The sequence below is a fragment of the Nestor notabilis genome, unplaced genomic scaffold, assembly GCF_000696875.1.
Source record: "Nestor notabilis isolate BGI_N333 unplaced genomic scaffold, ASM69687v1 scaffold3143, whole genome shotgun sequence".
In the NCBI taxonomy this organism is placed as follows: domain Eukaryota; kingdom Metazoa; phylum Chordata; class Aves; order Psittaciformes; family Psittacidae; genus Nestor; species Nestor notabilis.
Genome location: NW_009920459.1, coordinates 212,815 through 226,403, shown reverse-complemented (window position 1 = coordinate 226,403; position 13,589 = coordinate 212,815). Strand labels below are relative to the sequence as shown.

The 13,589-nt window shown below is 39.4% G+C and overlaps 1 protein-coding gene across 1 annotated transcript in view; it reads left to right on the top strand.

The window, feature by feature from the left end:
* The window catches only part of ARHGAP10 (Rho GTPase activating protein 10), a gene marked incomplete at its 5' end in the record, with an annotated part of 149,225 nt that overhangs the window by 41,509 nt on the left and 94,127 nt on the right, over positions 1 to 13,589 (top strand). Inside the window, one exon of the mRNA XM_010010676.1 lies at positions 12,642 to 12,713. Coding sequence (XP_010008978.1) covers positions 12,642 to 12,713 — 72 coding nt within the window. The remainder of the gene's footprint in view (positions 1 to 12,641; positions 12,714 to 13,589) is intronic.

Here is a 13,589-nt window from a genome sequence, read left to right as displayed (position 1 = left end):
CATTCCTGAGAGGAAGTTGAGACTAATCTGTGTTCTGCACTCATCTCTGCCAGAAGCTGTGCCTGCAGTGTAGGAGTATGTAGATAAGTGAGAAAAGAACTTGTGAAGATTTTTTTTCCAACACTTCTTTCTCTGGCGGTCCCAAGTCCAGTAATAGTCATGGAGTTATGGTTCCTTAAGTGTGCTGTGTTATGTCCTGGTATGTTGTTCTGATCTGGAACCACATTTGGGTCAGAATTAGGATCTATGTAGTTACTTGCACATTCCCAAAGAATACTCCTTGTATGCAGTAGAGACAATTATTCAGTATCTTGAGTTGTTTTGCTAAATTGTAGGGATTTGCTCCAATATGTTTGAATGTTGCTTTTGTTTTTTGTAATTCTGAAGTGTAGTCTTTACTCTGCTTTTTCTTGCCAGACGTAGCTGTATTTTATTTTGATGAAATTGCGTACATCTAATTAGTGAAAGTATTTGGGAAGGTTTAGAATGAAAAATACTTTATAGCCTATCACTTTTCCATACTTTTCCACACAATTTTTATACCAGTTTTTTGACAGATGTCAGCTTCAGGACTTTGGAATTATGTGGCATGTTTCAGTGACTCTGTCAATACATCTTCAGCAGTGGTAGTTTGCCAACCCAGCAGACAGTGCAAAATCCAGTGCTGTCTTGTCTAGTAAACCATTCTTCAGACTGAATGCTACAAAACAGTATTATTTATTTTTTACAATGATCATCTTACACAGAAGACATTATCATACTAAAAGCTAATTAATATCAACTTCTTGATAAGAAAAGGGTGAAATGCAGTATTTGTTAGACAGTGACTGATTAAGTTGAGAGTATAAAATATGTGGGGCAAATAGAAATTCCAAATAGAAACAGAGTATATTCTCCGAGTTAGTAGATGCGTGGCCTTTTCACTGCATATGTAGTCGAGCAAATGTTATGCATAATTTATAAAGTGAGTTAATGTAACAATGGCCATAAAACACCCATTGAGTTCTCAATGGGTGTTTAGCAGTGCCATGAGCTCTAGGGATACTCCCATGGATATTATTAGGACATGCCGCACTCACGGATGTTTGGAATCAGATCAAGGAACCAAACAGTTTCTGTTAAGACGCAAAGTATGTAGCAGGATTTTCTTTCAAAAGCATTCAGCCTTCTTTGTTAGGAGTGCTCTTTACTGAGAATTTTTCCCCTTATCGTTTTGAAGATGACCAGAAGGTGTCTGACTGCTCACTTCAGTTTCAGTGCAGAATTGCAGATAAGTTCCAGTCGCATAAAGTAAAACTAAGAAATCGATGAATAATTATATGACAATTTTAACTTCTAGGTATTTGAGAAAAGGTTTGGTTTGGTTTGGTTTGGTTTTTCTTCCAGAACCATATTGTAAATGAAACAAATTTGAAAGTAATGTTTGTGGTGAATCCAGAGTCCCTAAAACTTTCTATTAGTGTTTACCGTAAATTTACTTGTTTGGTTATCATTTGTCTGGTGAATAGTAATTTGGTGGATATTTAATAATTTCACTTAGATGCTGGAGTCTTGCATGTCGTGGTTTTACTGTTTCTTCCAGCTCCTTCAAAGGCTTCTGAAATTAAGTCCCAATTGTCAAAGGGTTTATTGCTTGTGAAAAGGGAATACAGCATTAATCCAAATATTTAACTGAAATTGTTACGGAGCGGCCAAGACAAAAACAGATTAAATTTTTTTTCTATGGCACCATAGCTTGGTGACGTTACCCAGGGCATATAGGAAATAGGTCATTTTGTCCTTGAGAGTATTCTGGACATTATTTTTACTCGTTAAGGATGAATGAAGTTGTAGGACTTGTATTCTGCTCCTTTGACATTACAAAAGTGTTGTGGAAGTGCAGGAATGAAAGGTAACTTCACAAGGCTAGTAGGAGAAGGTTGAGGATGAAGAAGCACTAATATGGCAATGCTAAGATGCTGGCCCAGCTACTTAGCCGTTATCCTACTGGTCAGAGAGAGCCCAAGCTTCCCCCCAACCCAGGTCCGGTTCTCCTGACAGCAGAAGCAGGTTTGATTCTTGTGATAGACTCAGAACCACAGCTCCTCTGGCTGCCCTCATTTAAGCAATGTTGGGCTACCTGGTAGGTAGATACTGATTGCCTGTGGTTGTTATCTCTTTCCTCCTTCTTCACCTTCCTTTTTATCACCTTCATACCTCCTTTCTTCCATACCAGTCTTCTCCCAAATAACCAGCCTATCCCTAATTAGTATTCTCCATTGATTCCAATCTTGCTAAATCATAATCAAATTTGATAGCACTTGTACTGTTCCCTCAGTAATCTCAGCAGTGCTTGGCACTACTGGTGCAGTCACCTGATGTGCTGGCTGTTCATGCTTCCCTTCCATGGAAGCTGCTTCTAGAGTTTACCTGTTTGTCACGTAAGTCTCTTAACCATGCTGGAAGTCCAGTCAGCCCGCATGGCAACTTTGAGCATCTCTCATAGTTATGGGCCGTGTTCAGCAATGAAGTGCAAGGTCCTACACCTGGGTCGGCAAAACCCCAGGCACACCTGCAGGCTGGGTGGAGAAGAGATTCAGAACATCCCTGTGGAGAAGGACTTGGGGGTGTTGGTTGATGGCTTGACATGAGCCAGCTTCAGTGTGAACTCACAGCCCAGAAACCAACTGTATCCTGGGCTGCATCAAAAGAAGCATGACCAGCAGGTCAAACTAGGTGATCCTGCCCCTCTACTCTGCTCTCAATAGACCTCACTTGGAGTATTGTGTCCAGTTCTGGTGTCCTCAACATAAAAGGACATGGAGCTGTTGGAGCAAGTCCAGAGGAGGGCCACGAGGATGATAAGAGGGCTGGAGCACCTCCCGTATGAAAATAGGCTGAGAAAGTTGGGGCTGTTCAGCCTGGAGAAGAGAAGGCTGCGTGGAGACCGCATAGCAGGCTTCCAATATCTGAAGGGGGTCTATAAGGGTGCTGGGGAGGGACTCTTCATTAGGGACTCTAGTGGTAGGACAAGGGGTAATGGCTTCAAACTTAAACAGGGGAACTTTAGGTTAGATATAAGGAAGAAGTTCTTTACAGTGAGGGTGGTGAGGCACTGGAATGGGTTGCCTAAGGGAGCTGTGAATGCTCCAACCCTGGCGGTGTTCAAGGCCAGGTTGGACAGAGCCTTGGGCAACATGGTTTAGTGTGAGGTGTCCCTGCTCATGGCAGGGGGGTTGGAAGTAGATGATCTGAAGGTCCTTTCCAACCCAAACTATTCTATAGTTTGCCTGCAGCCCTGCCAGATGTGTGACATGTGACAATGTCAAGTATACTGAGATGATCCGTGACAAGTGCTGGTCTAACCTATTCTTTAGAAAAGTTCCAAGAACAGGGATTTCTCCAGTTTTGCTCCAATGTTTGTTTATTTTTTTTTTTCACCTGATATTCATCTTAAGTCTCATTTACTGCAAGTTAACCTGGGAATTTCTCTTCAGTAGTCGTGGAGTAAAACTGATTGTTTTTTCTTCACAGCAGTACTTTCAGTTACCCTTTTAAAGTGGTGCTTTACATCTATGTTTTTCCTTACTCAATTTAATCACACTGATTTTAGACCATCTCTCTTTTGTGTAAAAACTACTTTTAACACTGCTTTCTGAAAGCACTGACATTTTTCTCTTGGATTTATGTCACTCACCATGTATGTTAATGTGGTGGAGTTATTGGTAAGCCACTCAATAAATTGCTGCTAAAAACTGGATCATGCAAGAAATGGCTGTGGTTTCCTATATGATGCTTGAAATGTCCTCTTAGCTGAACGGGTATTCTTCGGGGTAGTTTTGCAACCAGAATTTTGTTTTCTTATTCTTCCTGTGGTTTAATTGTGAAGACTAGGTTTTACCGCTTTTGCAAATGTCATGTGAGTCAGCGTCAAAGACTTTGTTGAGATCAGCTACTGTGCTGATACCAAAAAGGAAACTAGATACTGTTCTTAACAAATTTAAAGTAGCTTTTAACCCTCCATAGTGTGTTTAGCACTTTTGAGTATCAAAGTCGCTGTGTCTGGTGTGTAACATTCTTAGTTCCTGCTTTCTCCTCCCTTTCCCACTTTTAAGTTGCTGCTGTATTTGCTTTTCTACCATGCTCTGGGACCTTGCTGCCTCTCCCTTTAGTTTACTTTGCTGAGTTCCTAAACTACTCTGAAGCAAAGTTTCTTCCGACTTGAATGCAAATAATTCTTTAGTAGTGTAATGTAGGAATACATCTAGTTATTCTTAAGAAATCCTTAGTTTCCTTAACATCCTTTTTTTTTTTCTCATTTTGTTAAATGGCTTGCTGTAATTACCTGTATTTTTTTTCCTTTATGAAGATTATTAAAATCTGCTGTTCTCTTACAGTCAGTTGTTGGTTGGTTTTAACCTTCTTTCTAGTTAAGTAATGGTTTTTAGCTTCCTTCCTGTTTTCTGACGTACGTATGAAGAACCCCTTTTCTTCAGGGTTTTGTCTCTTGCCAAATAAAACATGTTTTTGCCTTAGTCTTCCTAACTTTGAGCCTAAGTACTTGTGTATTTCCCTTCTACTCCATCACATTTCTCTTTGTCTAGGGCTTCGGATACAATTATATGCACCTTTCTGTATTTCCTGTCATTTCCCAAGGCAATATAAACTCACTAGCTTACTTTGATATGGTGTCTTCTATTTCCTGCTACAGTTTTGGCACACTTTTACTCCTTTGGATATCTTCAGAAGATGCTACATAGTTCTTTTTTGAACTGCCTCCCCTTTTTTTCTTAATTTTCCAAAAAAGAAAGACTACTGTTCATATGCCAGAAGTATTTTTGCAGTCCTCACCTCTCAAAAATAATTTTGCGTTCTTTGTCGGTTTAGCGAGTTGTCAGAATTAAATTCAAAATAGCATCTCTCTGAAAAGCAGAATTATTTCCAGCATATATCAGGATCATAAGAAACTCTTTCTCTATGGATTTGTAAAGAAATATGTTAGTGAAGTTACTATTTTATTCTTTCTTCCTGTTCTTCCTCTTAAAAAAGAGGGAGAGAGGTTTCCCAGTTGTGGTTTCCCAAGTTCAAAGAAGTCATTAAAGTTCAAAGGCATACACTTACAAGGCTAAAGATAGAATTTCAATAATCTGTGCAAATATGTACATAGGCTTATTTATATTTACTTACACTTACCTTTTACAATGAGGTATTTAAGTGTGTGAGTGTTTGTTTCACAGGTTAAGTGCTCACTTAACACATAGTATTTATGAATAGCTTACTGTTACATTTTGTTCAGTGACTCTTTGTATTATCTTACACTAGTTACCTCTGCTGTTGAGATGGTGGTACTAATATTTTCCAAGCTGTTCTTTGGTCCTCTGCACATGCGTAATTAAAGGTTCATAAATCTTAATCTCTCTTCACAGTAATCTGAAGAAATCTGTGTGAAGGAGCAGTCAATTTACTCACTGATTTAGGGTTAAAAAAATCGATAGTTTTGAATGTAAGATGTGGTCAAGATCTATTCAGTGAGAGTTCAAGGCATTAGATAGTACTCTCTATGTTCAGATCCTTTTAAGTCTACTAACAGTACAGACTGCAAATATATCTGCCAAGACACTGGAGAAGACATAATTTTTGAACACTTCTGAAAAATTAGGCTGCCAACAGCATATTCAACATTCCAGATGAAGAAATAGAGGCACAGAAGTAGCATTTGACTACCTTAATCACATGACCTAAATCCCTTTTTTCTTGTGCGAATTGTCCAATTTAACATTTTCCAGTTTTAGAAACAAGCAGAACAATTGCTGTTGTATCTTATTTCCCAGCCTTCATTTTTACTCTGTGTGGCATAAGGCCAGATGGCAATCATATATGGAATATAAGGAACATGAATGAGGAATTATGACTACTTAAGGCACATCTCTATGTTTTGGTGGTTCCTGACAGTGAATGTTTGTTTGTTTATTTTTTTAAATGTTATATACAGACTTTGGAAGTTGTTTTGTGAGTTACATATGACCTTGTGCACATAAATTAAAGATGACTGTTGTCTATACAGTAGAAAAATTACAAAGCCAGTTCTGGGTACATTCCTCCCACCTCTGAGTGAACATGCATAAAAAGTTCTGTTATCACTAGCTTCCTCTTCCAGACAATGTTGTGGTCTCATATGCATCAACATAACTGACCAGAGCATTTTCATTCTGCTATTTCATCAATGGGAAATGTTTGGAATTTGCATTGTAAAACTGTCACCAGTTTGGATTTTGCTGGTTGTTAATAACATCACTGTTTCTTGTGGCAGTCAGCGCCGGCAATAATTGAGCAGTTCATTCTTGACTGAACACTGAACCCCTTGTTCACTGTTGGATTTCTTTCCTTTAAGTGACATCTTTTTGCTCAGCAATGAGCTTTGCTGTGCATGATGAAAATGGGCATTATGCTATTTGCTTTCCTGAGCAGTCTTTTTGCTTTGTTAGTATCTTTTTATGACCACTGATCTCAAAGCATGGACTAAAAGCGCTTCTCAGCTTGTACTGAGAACCAGACCGATGTTCTGTTGAGCCTCACTGTTCTGCTCTTCCATTGTCGGTTTGCTAAAGGCAGGTCTGTCTTTGGAGGAGTTATCTACAGCTTTTACCCACATCAGATGGGGAAAAGCTGATTTGTTGCTGTTTGTGAAACTCCCTCTCTTTCTTTCCTCTTTTGTTATGTTTATGGCTTTGTAGTATTTTTCCCTTTATAGTGTAATGTATTTCATAAGAATAAACTTATTAAAAAGCCAGGACTATTAAGTAGCTTTTAGTAAATAATCTTTACTAAACTCCATTGTCTTAATTAAATAATCTTTTTCTAAAAAACAAAAGAATTTGTATTGTTTCCTAATGAAATTAAATTAATTTTTGAGGCCAGCAGTTTAATGGCAAGTGAATCAATGCGAACAGAGCAGAGCACAGCATAGCAGCTAGGTCATAGTAGGCATTTTTAGCTGTATGTCCTTTAGACCAGCAATAAAATTCCTCTGAACGGGAAGTGACCTTTGACTAGAAGCGGGGGACTTGGGTCTCCTGCTGTTACATTCTCTGTAAGTCAAGGCTGCTGCTTTTAAAAGAGCTAGAAAGTGTGGTCAGAGCACAGGGGAGTGCCTGTAGTGTGGCTTGTGGGGCAGTGGACCAGTGGTCTAGGAAGTTCCCCTGGAACAATTTGAGGAAGTTGTCATCATCTTACTAAACTCTGGGGACAGTTTTCTGGAACACTTAAGAGGAAGGTGATTTGTTTTGTTGTGTGTGCCTCCTGGCATCTTGGAAATGTACTAAATATATTGTCTCCAAGATAGATTGATATATCCACCTGACTCTTGTTACAGCATAGCTTCCTACACAGCAGGTGAATCCAGAGAAATGGACATCACATTTTTTAATAGCTTCTGCACACATGCATACCCAAGTATTAATGTGCAGTGAGACTCCCCGTAAAATTCCATCAGTCTGTAACACCCATGCCTGTAGTCCCAATGTGTGGCTGAGGGCATTTCATTATTTAAGATTATATAGCTACAGGGAGAGCTCAAGAGCAGTGAGAAAATCCAGACACTTATAAGAAGATAACTTGCATTTGAAAACAAAGGCATTTTGGGTGTGGGTTGCACTGACTGCAATCAGTGCTCCAGTTAAATCAAACCAGTGTTGAGAAGTCGTTAGAGAGACACTGCTCGATCTGCAGGAGAGTTTGGTGTGCAACTAACTGGAAGCACATCCCTGTAACTGTTGTTCTCAGAAAGAGAACAGGAGAACAGGAAAACAAAGAGAGTGAGGTTTCACAAGTAACATCTGATGTCCTCAAGTAGTATCAGAATCAGCTTTATTAGGCTGAATGTTGCAATTTCTCAGGCAAAACACAAGACCTATATCCTCTGGAGGCAGAAGTGCAGCTGTAGGCAGTAGATTTCCTTATTAGAATGTAAATTTATTTAGCAGCAGTGTTAACTACTTTTGCTATTGAATCACTGCTAGGTATGTCTTCCTTTCCACATTCTCAGTTACAATCAGTAGGGCAAAACTTCCTTCCCAGGTCAAGTTTCATTGACACTTGTTCAGTTTCATGAGCTCTGCCCTCCTGACTGGCAGCCTCCTTCTATGCTTTGTTGAGGGGAGAAACAATCCTGCCCCTGTCTACAAATAAATCTTTACAGTTGGTGCACTGGGAAACTTAAACCTCTATTTTCTGTTTGGCATCTCATCTGCATTCCAGTTTCTGGGGTGAGAATTTGGAACTTGGCACTCCAGTGTTGCTTTGCAGGCTGCAGCAAAGCATATGTTCATGGCTTCTTTTTTTCCTTAGTAAACCTGTCTTGTATGGGAGAATGCTTAGATTCAGAATGGAGCAGAGTCAGCGTACATATTTATCTCACCCCCAGTTGTTGAGGAGCAATGTCTAATTTCTGGTTTTTCCGGTAAAGCTGAAGTCTAAGGACGTTTTTAGGATGAAAGCTGGGATGCCACTGTTGCTTTTGTCTAATAGGCAAAACAAATTTTGATTAACTTAGGTTGGTCTAGCCTTTGTAGCCACAGGGCTTGGACTGAGCTTCTGGACAGCTTTTGTGGGTTGGATACTCCCTTTACAGCACACACAAGCAGCCTTCCTCCTCTGCAAGACAAGCCTGGTTGTACCTGGAAGAAGAGCAGGAACTTGGAGACTGCTCCTGCCAGCTGCAGGAAGCTGAGAAAGCATGAGGAACATGGAATGCTAGTGGCTGCTGCTGTCTGTTGGGTCACAGTGCTAAGGAGGAGGTGTTCGGAGAAGCAGTTTCTCCCTAAGCAGCTATACTCTCACCTTCTCTGAGAAGGGAAGAAGTGACAGATTAATGGAGTCACTTTGTGGACTGGCACTGACTGGTCAGCTACTTGTTGGATCTTGTTGACTTGACTGATGAAGCAGGAAACAGCTGTGAATGTGCTTGCTGATGGATTTAGTCTGTGCCTTTGTGGGCTGTTCTAGGAAATGTTGGTTTGGGCCCTTTAATCTAGGGCCTGTTACTTATTTCTTTTGAAGAATATGGAGCTGGAAAAGTCAGGATTTATCACCATTCTGTACAACTTCTCTGCCTGAGCAGGTGCAGTTTTATAAAGGCGTCTGAAATTAGGAGGAGTGCTTGAAGCTGAAAGGCTGCTTTAAGATGTTGGAAATATTGGATACGGTGATTTTCTGAGATGATGATGGCAACGATGATTTTATTGCTGCTGTTGCCACGTTTATGTTCAAGTTAAGTTAGTTATTTGACCTTTTCTTGTGTGCATGGTGTAGCATATGCAGTTTCAGATTGTCTGCCTGAGGCACGTGTGCACACCGAGTTAAACATTTCTTAAAGCATTCCTGAGACTTTGACATTTGCAAAGCTGGTTAAGATACTGTTACCTGAGACGTGGCCTCTTCGTATTGATTTACTTATGACTTACGCTTGCCACAGTTGGCCTGCCAGATTTTAAAATGAAGTATTTATTCCTCTCAGGTAGGTTTGGATAGATCAGAGGTAGAAAAAAAGGAATGAAATTTTTTTGCGGCTTTTAAATAGTATATTCCTATCATCATAATCTGCCAGGATTAGAGGAGTGGAGGGACAAAATTTAAGAGTCGAGACAGAACTTGAAAGAACTTGAAGAATTTTATATTAATGAATATTTAACTTAAACGTCTAATGTAAAACTTACGTTTTAACATGGTCCTAGCTCTTAAGGAAGGCAGAAGCGATAATGAGAAATATATTCAAGTGATTCGTAGCTTATTTCCTTATACTGGGAGAATTTTACTCTTTTTCCTAGTGATCTGAAGATTAGGAGGAAAGATAAAAAATGTCATTTTGAGTTCCCAAGTTATAAATAAAGGAAGTTAACAGTGAACAGCAGTGTAAGTAATGTGGTTTTTTTTTGTAAATAAGTATGTGTCTTTTTGTAGCTTTTCATGATAAGCGCTGAAATCTAAGTACTGGAGAGCAGTGCAAATGCTTCTCTATTTAATCTAGTATCATGCATATTTTAATTATGAACTTGGTTTTTATTTCTGCCAGTTAGAACAGCAGCTCTGTAATGCATTGTTAAATTTACCAGTCAAGTCTTAATTAACAGTTCCTGTTTATGCACACCAAGTTGCATGCTCATTTCAGTTAGGAGGAAATACTCCTCTCATTTTTATAGCTGAGCCTGGTATGAAGTTCCATGAGAATAACCAAAGATCTACAAAATCCCACTTCACCAAGAAACACTCAGGAGCCCTGTTGTTTAACCCAGACAGAGAAAGGTCACAAGTCATAAATACCTGTATCGCAGGCAAAATTCTGTTGGAGAGGCATCTGTTAATGAAAGTTTAAGTTGTGCAAAAAGAGAAACGTGGTTTTTCTGGAAGGAGGGGAGGCTTGGTTTTCATTTAATGATAAAACTTACTGGCAGCAGTGGAATCTGTTTGTTGGCAGTCGCTGAGGGAACATCTTATTTTGATTTAAAGATTATTTTCTGCTTCAAACAAATTCCTCTAGTGGTTCCTGTGGTTAATGCTGCACAGGAGTCTAGCAGACCAAGTGATTTGCAGCCAGCCCTTCTGGTTTATTAACCACAGCCTTTTTTGCCCTTTTTATTTTCTTTTTTTTTCTTTTTTTTTTCCCCCCTTTTTTTACCTTTTCTCTTTCTGTTACATCAAGGTGCTGTTTTTCTTTGACTTCATGGTCAGCATACATTCACTGCCTGTTGACCTTTTGTTTCACTTTTTTGTGTAAATGTTCTAACAACTAGTAAGCAACTTGTTTGATATTTATTTTTTGCCTTCTGATCATTTAAATGCTCAGTTTCTACCTTTAAATGCTTTTAAATGGTTCCGCTAACCATGGTGCTCTTACCTCCTGTCAGCTACTGTCATCCTCGCTGAGTTGTGCTCTGAGGAGGCCTCATGGCTTTCTCCCTCACTTTGTCATTATAGAGAAAATAATTTAAACCTCTTAAAGTTTTCCAGCACAGAAGGACTATTCTGTCATTTCCACAAGCAGTTCTCCAGTCTGACTGCCTTGCTTGCCTGCCCTGGCTCTCTGCTGATGGGAGTGGATGCAGCTCAGGGAACGAATGTCTCTACAGCCACCAAAAGTATTCCTACAGCCTTGGAATGAACTCTTCAGAATATCCCTTTGCTGGGCTGGCGACGTGGCAGAAGTTACTCTGTTGTCCTTCTCCCATCCTCCAGCTCAATGCAAGACTCTCCTGTGTTGTGGTTAGCTTGGTGCTGCTGTACACTTCAGAAAGTTTAGAAAGAAGACAGGTTCGCTGGTTAGTTTGGTTTTGGTTTTTTTTTTTTTTTCTCCCACCAAGGGTGCACTGAGGGGTTCTTCAAGTGTTTGTTGATAAAATCAGGATGTAGAAAGAAAAAGTTTGGGCCACAGGAATAAGTGCTCTGAAGTTAGGAAGTATCTGTTACATGGATGACTGTGCAACCATGCAGTTTGGCCCAGACTTGCCCGATATTTGGGTTTTCAGTTAGCTACATAGGTTAGTGTGCTGCCATGGCTGCTTTAAAGTCTGGGTTGCTCTGGTTACAGTGAATTGGCAGGATGACTCCCCCTGTAATCCCTGCATGGCTCCGGGGATGGGTGGGAGCCCGCAGTGCTGTTCAGATTTGTGGTGTGCCAGATCTCTAATACATCCCACTTGTGTTTTATGATAAGAGCTTTTCAGAAGTATTCCAGAAGGCTAGTTTAAGCCTGTATTGTTTTATATGAAACTTTTCATTCTTGGGGGGGGGGTGAGGGGGGCGAATTAAGGATCCCACCTGTTCCTCCACACCTCCAACACTCTTGCCATCTTTTCTGTGCTGCTGTTGCATTCAAGAAGTTCCAGCTTCTGCTGAAATTTCAAATGTTTCAAGTGTTAAGTCTTGTTTGCAACAAACCTGCTCCATCTCCAGTGAAATTTCATGTGATCTAGAGACTCTTGTTTTCTGGCCACATCTAATAAGGTACAGTTTTTTACTTATACAACATATTATGTCATTTTTCCTTGTCTTTAGTATGGCTATGAGGCTGTTTATCGTAAGTGCACTGGAGGATACCCACTCAGTCAACTAAACTTCTTGTTTCTTGACTTAACACCTTTTGATTTTATAACTTTGATTAACTTAAGGTTTTCTTAAAATGCTTAAATGTAAATATTTCAAAATATCTATATATCAAAGCCTAATGGCTTTAACGGTATTGAAAGATTATTATTTGCCACTCTATAGTCTATTCTGCAGTTTGTAGTATTTCTTGTTGCAGAAATTGCTGTGTTCCCAGATGAAAAACGTTTGTCCCGTGTCTCATTTTGGTATTCGGTCATTGGGAGTGTCTGCACAAGCAAAGAAGGCTGCACAAGTAATGCAATTGCAGTTTTGCTGAAATTTCTGCATTTGTTTTACAGTTAATTTTCCTGAGAGTGGATTGAAATAAGAGATAGAAATTTGAAAAGCTTGAATGAGCTCAGAGATGTGATTTTTTTGAGTTAGGACTTAGGACTCCTGACTTGGATGCTTCTCCTTTATTTTACCCCAGAGCTTGCTTACTGTCTTCTTTTTATTGCTGATGGTACAGTGACTCATCAGTCTAGCTACAGAAACCTAACCCGTGCTTCTTTTTTTTTCTTTAGGCACTCAGTGTTACTGAAACTCTGATCAAACCTTTGGAAAGATTTAGGAAAGAGCAGCTAGGAGCTGTAAAGGTTTGTCTTGCCTTGCCTTTATGATGTTTAACTTCTCTACTTGGATTATATTGCAGTAATGACATGTAATTGGCAGAGAGATACTGTTGTTTATATTTCATGTATTCACACTTCCCCCACACACACACTTTGAGAACTTGCTTCAGAAACAAATGGAAACTATGTTTCAAGAAGAGAAGAATGTGTTGTCCTATTTTCCAATCCCCTTTATCTCTTGTATCTGGAATAGGAGCAATCCTGCTGACAGCCTGCCCCCTTTCTTGATGGGTAACCCTGTTCTGCTTTGTATCTGCTTGCAGTTGCACAATCAGAGGCTGAAAAATATTAATTACTCAAAGGAGCTTGCTCATTCTTATTTTTTAACCATATTTTTGCAACCTGCAAAGTGAAAATTGCCTTTATTTTATTGCTTTGAATTGCCTCTGTATGAGTGGGGAGAAAAATAGGGATGGAGAGGTTAAAGACAAGATCCATTTAAAGTTGATTTTTTTTTTTTGTTATTGAAAGTGTTAAGCATTTTTTTTTAAGATTGTCACTATGTTGTGTACATTAAAAAAAAAAGGGGGGGCAAAGTACACTTCATGTATTAAATACAGGCTAGCTTTGGATAAAAGTAACAGGGACCTTTTCCTACTTCCCTTCTTCCAGCGAGAAATTTAAATGCTTATTAAAAAAAAAAAAGGGGAGGGGGGGAAGAGGAGAGAGAAAAGAATATTTAATGCAGTTTTCTGTTGCAAAACTCAATTCATGCATTGTTAAACTACCATCCTGCAGATGTTTTATTTTACAATTCTGTGACTTCATCAGCGGTGATATTTGATAGTCAAGATGATGTTTCCGTTATGAGAGCACTATACATTCTGATTTGAGCAGGAA